General features: G+C 35.9%; 1 protein-coding gene across 1 annotated transcript in view; it reads left to right on the top strand.

The window, feature by feature from the left end:
• THSD7A (thrombospondin type 1 domain containing 7A) overlaps positions 1 to 4,246 on the top strand; it is a 267,166-nt gene extending 262,920 nt beyond the window's left edge. The window contains exon 31 of the mRNA XM_030264733.4: positions 347 to 4,246. Coding sequence (XP_030120593.3) covers positions 347 to 431 — 85 coding nt within the window. The 3' untranslated portion in view covers positions 432 to 4,246. The remainder of the gene's footprint in view (positions 1 to 346) is intronic.
• The last annotated feature ends 8,266 nt before the right edge of the window (positions 4,247 to 12,512 follow it).

Here is a 12,512-nt window from a genome sequence, read left to right as displayed (position 1 = left end):
GATACATGACCAAATATTCCATGGCAGGCTCTGAATTCTTCTGAAAACTGAGTGATGTTGTGAGAGTACCTGCCAAGGATTTCATCAAGTCACATCAGCATCATAACAGTTTGTTTCTGAACAACTGAGCTTTGAATTAGATATTGCTTTGGGTTGATAAAGGGATAATTAGTGATACCAGTGAAGTTTTTAGGCTTATAGGTTTTATAAACAAACAACTGAATACATTATCAGTCATTTAAGACTGAAATATGCTTTTGTATGTTATTAGTTGCTTGTTCTATTGTTATCTTGTTATATTATTATATCTTGTTATCTTGTTAATATTTTTATCTTATTGTTTCAGCAAAAAGCCAAAGAAGCCCCAGAGAAGGCAGAACAACCGACTGAAACCTTTAACCTTGGCTTACGATGGAGACGCAGACATGTAAACTACAACTTCTCATGGTGACAAATGGAGTCTAAACTGTAAGAATGAAATCAGAAGGTGTCCAAAGCCACAGGGATTTTCTATGGAGTGGATTGAGTGTTTTGAATTTTTCTTTTTGTAACTGCACCATAGATAAAGAAGGATGGATTTCATAATGCCTACCAATATTCAAGGTATTTTTAGACTTTACTTTAGACCATCAGCACCGAGAAATCAGGCAGAATCACATTAATAGACACTGAAGTTGGAGATCTGTGGTATTTCCTCAGTCTTAGAACTGAGCACCACTTCTGCCTCCAGAATACTGTATCTGACATAGTATTAACTTTTGGAAGCCCCTGCATCATTAACCAAGTATAATCAGTACGCATGAGGAGTTTGTACCAAGCTGTCTATGACTCTATATTCAAACATAACATATATACTCAGTTGAACCATATGTATTATTCTATCAGATTATATATGTGATGAAGAGCATTTTAGTGCTTAGTACAATATTAACTTTTAACTGGGATTAACCCACTGAGCAAGTTCAACAGTTTGCCAGTTGATGATAACTTGTGTTAACCTGCGTTTCAGAGGGCAATGACTCACTTGCAAAATTCTGTCCTGTTACCACTCCAAATTATAAAGGCCTCATGTGTACATCCAGAAAGGAGGCATTCACTATTTTCTAGTGGTTGGTGTCTGGAAAAAAAATACTTGCTGTAAATGTTACAATATGTTTCTACTTTCTCTAACTCAAACTGTTGCCTGCATCTTTTTTGCTACATGTAAGGCAAATTTTTGCACTATATTAGTGCAGCATGATATGCACTTAACTAGTATTGCCATAGAAACTGCCTCTTTTCAGAAAGGATAATGATGTATCTTGTGCAAGGAGTGTCAAGTAGACAGGTTTTGAATCCTGAAGAGAGTAGTGTTCAGTTCGGACTGCGACGGGATGGAATCAGCTACGACGTTTGCTGTACACACACCGTTCCTCATCACAGCAGCCATTTGTACTCTACACCATGGCAGTAATAAAAGTGTCTAGTTTCTTGTCCCATCTACCTATACTGGTAAAGATTGTCCTACTGGTTTCTAATTGTACTTTGAAGGTTGTTTATGACTAGATTTTTTATATTTGTTAACTTTGTTAGAAAAAAAAAAAGAAAAGAAAAAGAAAAGTGGTTGCCCTGTCATCCTGAGTGACATACTTCTTGTCTAAAAGGTGTTCTGATTCTTCAACTAAAATAAAATGGTTTTACTTTTCTTTCCTTCTGTTGATGAGAACTATTTCACTCTTACTGGCAGTGCAATACTCAGAGACATTTTGTCTTTTCTAATTAGGATAATTCAATAGACTCTTTCAATTATTGAATTAAACTCCTGAGTGTACTGGCAAGTAAACAATAAGTTCAATAGTTCTGCCATTTTAATATTCATGACTTTTTAAAAAACTCTGTCAGTATGAAAACTCACTGTTAACCTCTTCTATGCTTATAGCTTTTCAATGTTGAGCTTCCAACATGAAGCTCATTGACTTGCCACTCATGTGACATGGCTGTTACAGATGTGATCCATGACCTGAGAAGGGTTATTCTCCTCAAATGGCTTCTGTGTGCAGCCGGAACATACAAGTGACTGTGCGACTACTAAGCAATACAAAACTTTATCAGGCAACCTCTCAAAAATAATTGTTACATAAAGTTCAATATTAGGTTCTCAGGTCTTTTTTATAACCTAAACCACTTCTGCCTACTCATCACTCTATTTACTCAAGAAGCACCAGTTTTTGCACACTGAATGAAAACTAGCTTTGCAAACTTTGGCCCAGATCCACTGAAATCAATGACAAGACTCTCATGGACATCAATGGGTAATACCAGTTCTTAAAAATGTACACCTTTTTTCTATGTAGAATAATTCTTGAAACCAAGGAGTATTTTGTGGATATTCAAGAGAGATTATGGTCCTTCTTTAACTTAGCTGCCATATTACCAGTGTGGTGTTACTGCATCAAGAACATTACCTTAATCCCACTGTGTAGGTATTCCCAAATGGGGATGATGACCAGAGGAACAATGGCAACAATCTTTGGTGCAGGCCTAATTTCTCAATTTGTACCTTGATCCAGCTGAACCTGATGAAATTTCATGGCCCCTGCAGCAGCAGTGGTTCATTCATATATCTGTTTCAGGAGTGGAGCATTCAGTCTTACATCACTTTGTAATGATCCATTGCATATAAATACAAATCTTGATAATTTTAATTTTCAGCATTCTTGAGTAGAAAACAAGAAAGACCTGGTTGAATCCTCTTTTGTCAAACACAAAAAAAAAAAAACCATGGAAAAATTATAAAGTATTAAAGAACAATAACTACATGTGGAGACAGATTTTAATAATGATTTCTGTTTTTTTAAAAGTCTGATTCTGTGTTGTCGAATAGTTTTGGACCAAGAGGGCATTGAGGGAACAGGGTTTCTTTCATTGGCAATGAGTCATCTTTATTTATGACACTAGCTGGTCTTAGCAGGAGCTTTTGCCTTGTTCTTGCCTTGAAGAATTTTATGTCCTAAATCTAAGCATTTAATAACTTGAAGTTAAAGGTATGACATCTCCTTTTCCTTACACATTAAATGGATAAACAAAGAGATAGGAGGGATTTTTAAAGTATGTTTGGCCTTTGCAATCCATGCAAGTATTTTAGTATGTGTTACATTTTATATCTGGTCAGTGAATATCTGGTGCACATCTGCATCATACTAGTGCTGCATTTAAAATCTAGAGTGCTTTTCTATTATTATTTTTTCTATGAACAAAGTGCATGGAAATTTGAAGCCAGAGTGGCTTCCCTCATTATCAAGGAAAAAATACTAGGCTGTAAAGAAGGCTGAAATTTTATGTAAATCTAAATTTTACAAAGGTGATTAAGTCCTCTAGCATTGAAGCAGAAATAAATAACATGTGAATTATCAATATAGAATGAATAGCAATTTGCTTTAAAAATCAGAGTGCTTCTACAAATCCAGTGCCTAAAGCAGCCACTACTGTAGATTATTAGTTTGTGAAAGTAATGTTTCCGGTGATCAAATAAACCATTCAGAAAATAGCAAAGTAGATATTTTCCTGTTGATGTGGTGGTTTATATTTTCCTTTTTAAAATTGTAGTTTCTAGCTTACTGTGTCTGCTTTGAGTCCTGGAGCAGTTCCTTTTTGAAGCTTTCATGCAACTGCACAAGCCTGATTATATTTGGTATAAAGCATCAATTTTGAAACCCCCTTCCTCCTGCCAAAATGTAATAAAGTTTTTTCTCCAATCTTACAAATTGAAGAGAGCAATTTAAAAACTCTATGTGTAAATCACTGTAAAATATACTTTGAATTAAATGGAAATCTGTCTTTTTACCTTTATGTAAATCATTAAGAATTGAGAGTTTATTTTGCCTAACTTAATTTACTTGAATATTTATTTTGTAGATCAAGGAGGCAGCTGTCTGAGGAATGTTTACCTTTTTTTTTGTTAATGTTAATTTGTAAATTGTGTAATGCATTTTTATTTTTTAAATTATGTAAATTTCTTTTTTAATGCACAAAATGTTTATGTACAACTACTACTGCAAATTTCTGTATATTGTCACTAAGCATTATTCAGTTAATAGAGATAATGTGAAAATGTAACAAGTCTTACATTTTCATCTGGGTTATTTTTACATAACTGATGCATTGCTAACAATAAATATAGACACAAAATCATTTAATGTCTTTTTTTAAATAAATGTATTCTATGCTGGGATAGAGTAACAATAAAAGCCAGATCCTTAAAATATGACCACATTTTAAAAAGTCTCTTCTTTTTTCTGAAACGCATTAGCAAACATATTCTTGTTAAAAATTAGTCTTTCTATTTAAAAAGAAAAATACTTTCTGATGCTATGGTAACCATCAAGTCTGTTTCTACTGTCCTAATTGACCTGGAAATTTACAAAACATATTTTGTCGATTGATAAATATCCAATAAATGAAATTTAAAAAATAACATTTTCTTCCTTGCCACTTTTATACCAGAGAAAACAATCCTTCTGTAGAGAATAAGGGGTCAATCAAGATCTCACTAAAAGACATGTATTCACTTCAAGTCACACTGAATCTTGAATAAAAAGAAGTCACTTTGCAATTTTTCATAATTGCTCATATTCAGTCTCTGTGCTCTCCAAAACACAATTCTTTTCCTGTCCAGTTCTGCTGTGTAATTTACACACTGTATCATGGGGGTTTATCCTGTTTCAGTTGTTATTACCTCCCCAGTAACCTTTCCAATCTACCCCCTAAAAGATTTAAGCACAATTTTGAGAGCAAACAACTCTGATTTTTGAGGCATTTCAGGATTTTCTCAAGTAATTCCTACCTACATTTTCTCCTGCTGGAATCCACAGAAAAACCACAAAAGCATTGGTCTTGAATTCCCACATAAAACCTAATAGAGGAATGGATGAATTTTTAGATCATTTGAATGTGTTTAATTCAATACAGGCAAAAGTTTTATAAGTAGTAAAAAACATCTGAGAGAAGAAAATTTAAATTCTCATTTAAATTCAAAGATTTAGTTCTGGTATAATAATGAAGATTATAGTCTTCACATTCAGTAAAGAAAATGTGGTAGGATTTTGGCAACTGTTTGCCAGACTTTTGGATTAATGGGAAAGGGATCATCTTTATTGTAAAAAGAATCCCAAAACATTAGAGGAGAGTATGATTTTCTAGTACAAATGTGGCAAAAGGACATGAAGTGAGAGGTAAATCAGGAGTCTTAGATAAGCTCTGTAAATGTTTTAGCCTTCTAGTAATGTGAAAACCTACAATATTGAAGAATCCAGAGAATCTAGAAAATCATCCTGCTGAAACAATAGTGAACTTGAGCAGCCATTCAGGATCTGCTTGGCATCCCTATCAGTTTAGCTACAGAAAATGTCATTTCAGAATTTCTAATTGAGTTTTTGGTTTTTGTTTGTTTGTTTGTTTGTTTTTAATACAGGAAAGCTGTCTGTCTATCCAAAAGCAGGTAATGACCAGGCAGAGGAACTTTTGTTTTGAGGGGTAGAGGCAGGTTGGGTGTGTATGTGTGTGTATCTTAGTCTCTGCTTGCCTGTTCATTTATTTTTCAGCAGAGGCTGAGGGTGTGTCATTTTGCTTACCTTCATTTGTACAGTGCCCCTGGCTTTGGAGGGCATTTCCCATGGGAACATTCTGGTGAAGCATCTCTACATTCTTTTGTAAACAGGCATGTTTTCTAAGTCCTGCTTAAACAAAAAAGTGGGAAGGCTGACTTCATGGCACATCTTAAATGACATTTGGCACATGCCATTCCTCTTTCTGCTGTCAGGCATCTCTGGGACAGGACTGAGCCTCATGAGAGCACAGCAGGGCCAGGGCGACAGGTTGTTAACACCAACCTGTGGCTGTATCCACACCCCTCACCCTTCCAGCCTGGCCCTTCCAGCCTGGAGAACAATCCATTGCTGGTTCTGATATTCTGACCTGCCTTGGCAAGCTGATGCTGTTGGGCGCTGCCTGATCCCGTTTGTCCCAGTTTGGCCAGGTAACAGCTCTGCTGGAAAGGGGGTGGGTGGGCAGGGGGCTGAGCACAGCTCATCTGCAGACGCTGGCCCCGAGGGAGGCAGCAGCACACCGGCTGCATGGACAAGAGCTCGAAGGAGGTTGTTATACCCCCCATCCCCACAAGCCTTCTTAAGGCTCTGCTGAGAGTCCCAGGACTGATTTGGACCCCTTCTGGGCAAGGGAAAAGTCCTTTGATTTGCAACAATGGTGAAGGTAAAACTTAACCACAGGATCATAATCCATGATCATAGCTCTTGTTGTTTTCAATTTGCAAAGAAATCTCATGTCTAGCAGTTAAATTACTAAACCTATTTAATTAGCATTATGAATTGATGTATCTAAAAATCTTTGTCTTTTCAGAGAAAATAAAATTTGGTACTTGTCCATTTACAGATGAGGAGTTAGAGGCTACCACATATGTTCTAATATTTTGTGGATTTTATTCAGAACCTAGCCCTTAAATTTATCAGAATTATATTCTGAAACTGAAATTGTAAAATGAATGAGGTTTTGTTTTATTTTCAAAAATACCCTTCAGAGTGTCATATAATTCTTTAAAATGGCGAAAATTGTTTCTCAATCAGTTTTGTTTAACGTACTAATAAAAAATATTTCATCACAATTTCAGTGTTGCATTTTAAAAATATATAATTTTTTAATCTCTGAATAATTATAATTAGAAACCAAATCCTCTTTCTTACCTATACATGCCAAATTTTACTTAATTCTCAGCTTCTTAACTCCATCCAGTGCTGCTCCTTAAGATATCTATAAGAAAATAGCAATATGATTTGATCCTGTGACCAAAATTTAGTTAACAGTTCTGAAATTGGACAGTTCCGTTTGTTGGTGGTCCAGTACTGACAGATTATTTTTAATGCACTGCCTAATGAAGTCTCACAAAAACTTCTCCCAAGCTGAACCCAAACTAATTTACACAACTTGTGCCATGTAAACTATATGAAATTGTCATCTAAGACAAAGGATTACATACTGTGTCATGCTTTCATACTCTAACTCAGTTCGCTTCACAGCTCTATTCCTGTGCCCCCATTATGTCTTGATGCTTGACACAAATGCCAGATTTCAGCCTTATGTGGAACTTTTCTGATTTGCACTGAGTGCCACCATAGCCTTAATTCTCTTTTGATGTGTCTTCTCACTCTTAAGATCACAGTGAGACAACAATAGTTGCCAGTTGACAACTTACAAGTACATGAAGGCATACTGTCAAAAGTAAAAATATGCATATTGAAAATATGAATTTTGAGGCTGAAGTAATGTTTTCCTCTCTTCCTGCAGCTAAGGCAGCAACTTGGAAACCTTGAAGATACCTAATTTAATTTGGAAACATTGAAGATACATAATTCTACATGTTTTAATATGTAGAATTGTCATTCTATTGTTGTTGCTTTATATTTTTCTCTACTTTTCTCTTTTTATAATAATTTTGTGTAAATTTTAATTGTAAAGGCATAGTAAGGGCTCCCTCTTTTGTGTGTATAATCATAGAAGGGAGAAGATTCACTTTGAAGTCCTGACTGTGATATTACAATAAACAATCATTAACATAAGCTCAAATTCTCAGTACCTATTATTTTTCCAAGAATTCTGGGGTGAAATCTTGGTGTACTAATTTGAAAATATTCTTAGGCTGTAATGTCCCTAAAGAGTGAATAACCACAGGAAATCAAACAAAATCTCTATTCCATGAGAAGCTCCATGGCAAAAGGTTATTTGCATTTCCTGTTTCAGAGTGTTATTTTAAACACACACATATGTTCTGATTTTAGTTACTCCATCTATAAGCTATGCCAACAACTTAAAGTCATGGGTAGTACAGGTACCCATGTACCCGTACTTGAGGTATGTTTAAAATGGTTTCTAAAATGTGTCTAGCATCATCCATGTATTAACAGAGCTCTGTTCAGGCAGATATTCTGTATGCAAGGCCAGGAGTGACAGCTCCATACATGTATCTTTGGATACATGTTTTGGATCTCATTTTCAGTTTTGATATTCCACAAAATGAAATTGTCATAATTTAATTTGAGTTATACTGAAATAACAGAGATTAAAACACCCTATGTACTCAGTATTGAGGAAAATTACTTCTCAGCCACAGGCCTGCTCCTTTTCAGACAGAGGTCTGAACCCATGTAACCTCCAATTTGGTTATCAGTCCCCAAAACATAAATTAAGTTACTAATAAAGGCTCTGTGACCTACTAGCAAAGAATCAATTTCCCATATAGAGCCTGACTCCCAAGATAGTCTGAAAAACTGGTAGAAATTAAGTTCCACTGATTCAGTCTTACCTGTTTTTAACAGAATTATGTTGGTGTCTTCCTTACTGCTTTCTTTCTTCAGTCTTCAGAATTAAGAATTCTGTAGCTCCATTTTTGTGAGAGGAAATTGGTGACACCAGGATTCACTCAGCCAAGGAAAGAAAAAAATAATTAGGTGGCAGTTTTGTGACTGCCTGAAGTTGAATTTAATGAACTGCAGCAAAAGCTTTCTGCAACATTAGAGCAGCAGCTGGAGCTAAATCCTACATTTCTGTCTTAAATGGCCTTCACTTACAAGCTGATGAGCAAAACATTAGTAGCAGTCATTTGTTCAGTTTTACAGAAATATAAAAGGAAGGTTTGCAACACAAGTGAGAAGTTAATTATCAATCTCAAACTGACTCTCCAATCCTATTGCAGAACTGCAGTGCTGAAGAAGCCAGGACAGAAGTCTAATGGCCTCAAGACAGCAAATGAGCTCCTTCAGAAAGGCAAAACATTATTTACATTGAAAATTGCCCTACTCCATCTCTGTGACTGCATTCACTTTGAAATTAGATGGTACTGTGGGTGACAAGACTTTCATCTGCCACCTTAGATCAATGAAATGGCGGCAGTACAGTATGTTTCTCCAGAATACTTCATGGGTCTCATCAAAATGCTGTGCCATGGCATATTAAAAATTGTCTTTATGTTTAACAAAATCTTATGGGTTATGAAACTGTCAGCTATTATTTAAGGATTTATATACCAATAACACTATAGAGATTATAAGAAAATAATATAAGTGATAATAACATTTATTATTACTTGATTTTTATTGTTTAAAGCTTTTTATGTTCTATTTAAGCAGTTGTCAACATGCAAAACATCCTAAGCAGTGTCTGCGTAACTGTATTGAATTATATGTATAACAAGAAATCACATATGCAACAGGACTGAGAGGTTTGTTGGCTTGCTCGTTTGCTGGGGTTTTTTTTGGTGTTTGTTTGTTTGTTTGGTTGGTTTTTTTTTGTAGTAAGGTCACAATTTATTTAATTGTAGTAGGACAATTAAATAAAAGTACACTAAATTGCTTTTAAAGAGGGAAAATATTATTTTAAAGAATTCTCAAAATCACTGTATTCAAATTTCTTTTCAAAAAAGCCTCCCAGATCTACCATTTACCATACAACTCCTAAAGACAAGGAAGTTCATTGTGGTCTCAGTTGCTCTGTGGAGAGTTTGCACAATCAATTGCTTGTGCATGTCTTCAAATTCTCAGAGCCTTTTCTTTTTTTGTTTTTGTTTGGTTGGTTGGCTGGTTGGTTTAGGTTTTTGGGTTTTTTTGTTTATGGGGGGGTTTGTTTGGTTGGTTTAATTCTGTTGTTTTGCAGGTGCTCTTTTTGTTTTGGGTGGGGTTTTTTGAGTGTGGGAGGGAGAAGAATCTTTCCCATTATTCTTTTCATCAACATTGTACACGTAAACACATGTATCTACATCCATGTGGTTTTATTCTACATCCATGTGGTTTTTTTATTATTTATTATTTATTCTGAAAGTCTTTTAACCCAGGCGAAATTATTGCTAGGAACATCAACAGAGGAGAACAAGTCGGAATAGCAGGAAGGGAACCACATGTCTACATTTAATTTGCCTTTGTACATAGGACCGTAGTTTTATAAAGATAGCAGTAAGAAGCAGTTGTTCCGTGCAGAATAGTGTTTAAGACTCTAACATGATGATTGCAGACCTGGAGCTGGACTGAACTGGTTTTGGAGATAACAAAGAAATAGTGTCTAACATACACAAAAGACACCATAGGTAGCAAATCGGGTGTAATATGGAACAACAGACCAATGCAGACAGAGCAAAGCTGTAAAAGGTTTTTGGCAGACACATAAAAATGGCCCCAGATTGACCCATTTCTCACACTGAAAAACTCCAGGGGCTGGCAATTCACTAGCACTCTACCACTGCCACCAGTATGAAACCCCACCAATCTCAGCACCCACAGGAGCAGTGCAGATGTCCCTAACACTGGGAGACAGGCACTAGAAGTTGTGTGTAAAAACATTTCAACTGCATTAACCTTCTTTTTTAAACAGTTAGATCTGGACTAGTAGTGGTTAGAGTGCTTCACTTCCAGTTATGCTAATAATTTTTTAGCTTTACCTATATAAGCAAGCAAGATTTTGAGTGTAACAACTCTATAGCAGCAGAGAGAATTCTGGGGCAGATTGATGAGAAAAAAGGATAGATTACTTTTTGAGTTATATGAATAGAGATGCATTAATCTTCTCTTGGTACATCAAGTTCTGAAAAGGAAACAGAAAACCTTGAAAGCTAGATACACTCTGGCTTCAAATCATTAGAAAAATGTGTAGAAATGAAAGAAAAGGTTGTCATTACCTTGAAGGCATTTCTTGTTATTTTTAATTAAGAAATTCAAGCTAGTTTTGTAGGGTAGTTTAATTTAGAACAGAAGCAAAAATCCTAAATTTACTAAAACTGCACTATGTGTAAAGCAATGTGATTAAAGAATCAACAATTATAATTATTATACAAAATATTTAAGCATTTATGAGCATGAATAAAACATTTATCTGAACCATAATGGCAGAATTTGTGTCACAAGGGTGACCAGTTGCAATAATTTTGTCCAATTAATATTCCAATGAGCTAGAAAACTGTTCAATGTGGACAGACAACAGGTTAGTGCTAAAAAATACTGACTGAGCAGACATGGTAAAGAAGCCTATGGGCTAGTTATGGAAACTATTAAAATTATGAGCAACTGGGACAAAAAATGTGCCTGAAATGAACTAAAGAGTTGCTAGAATTAACTGCAAAACACTGCAAGGTAGAAGTAGGGGAAGAAAGAAAAGCAAGGGAAAATATGTCATAAAGTAATAAGCCACAGCAAAATCTGATATGATCAAGAATGTGACAAAGCATGTTCTGTGAGGCTTCCTCAAGAGCAGAGTAGAATTATTTTAAAAAATCTTACATTTGTGATAGTTAATAGACAAATAGTGCCTTTAACTACAGCTCAGCAAATGACTGGTGAAAACAGGAACAGAATAAGCAAAGAATTGCTTAGCAGTTGTACAATGCCTTATAAAACAACTTACTAGCAATAGATGAGTGGAAAATTTGAAATTAATCTTTAAAGAATAGTAAAAAATGCAAAGCTTTCACAGCACCCTGGCAGGCTTTTTTTTGCATTTACACTCTCAGGCCAAATATTATTTGGCCTAGGCCAGCAGTTGTACACCAGCCACCACATCTGGCAGACTTCGGTGGCTTTAACTTTCATGACGGGGACCAATTTGTTTTTGAAATTGTGTCATCTCTTAGCATCTACTGCCCTTCTGGTTCCAGGGTGGTAGGTTAGAAGCAGATCTGGGGTAGGGTCTACAGGAGGTACCATTGCCAGAAATCATAAAAGACAAGAAGCAGGGGAGCTGGCCAGTCTTCATTTTCATCAATGTGACTGTTCCCTGAGCAGCGAGGATCACAGCACACAGGGAAGCACCTGAAACATGCCTGCAAACCCCACAGCATGGAGAAAAGAGTCTTGACCTGAAGAGCGAGGAACAAGATTCTTATGAAAGGAGGATTTGAAGGAATGTAAATGTCATCATGTAAATGAGGGGAAATATGAACTGTCTAAAATTCCAACAAATTCAGATGTTCCGTGTTCCTTCAGAATTAGGCAAGAAAAACATTTAAGTGAAGTGCATGTAGACAAAAACAGACTTTGATATATGGCCTTGAAGAGTGTCAGGGCAAATTTCAGCTCCAATATTCATGATTCTTACAATTAAAGCAGACCCGTGAGAGGCAGTAGAGAAAAGAAAGCAGTAGAAGTCCCATCTGGCAAAGTATGCAAAACAAACTGCCTACAGCAGCAGGACATTTGCAGAGACAAACAATCCTGCTGGCCAGGGAGGGCACCCAGCTCCCTTCCATCAGGGAGTGCAGCGCTGCTGGTAGGCCAGGTGGTCTGGGGTGGCACCTTTGCAAACCTTGCCATCATGCCAAGCTGTTTTGCTTGCTTATACTTTCATTGATCTTTATACAATTTTATATTGTTTTAAAACTTCAGATAAAATTGGATACCATATACTGACTTTCTAACTTTAAAAAAAACCCTGATAGTCCTTTGGTAAAAAGCCTTACCTTTTCAGTTGTAGGTCCTTATCTTCAT

This window comes from Taeniopygia guttata, chromosome 2 (assembly GCF_048771995.1).
Source record: "Taeniopygia guttata chromosome 2, bTaeGut7.mat, whole genome shotgun sequence".
Taxonomy (NCBI): Eukaryota; Metazoa; Chordata; class Aves; order Passeriformes; family Estrildidae; genus Taeniopygia; species Taeniopygia guttata.
The sequence above is the reverse complement of the archived record's forward strand: the minus strand, read 5'-3'. Positions and strand labels throughout refer to the sequence as shown.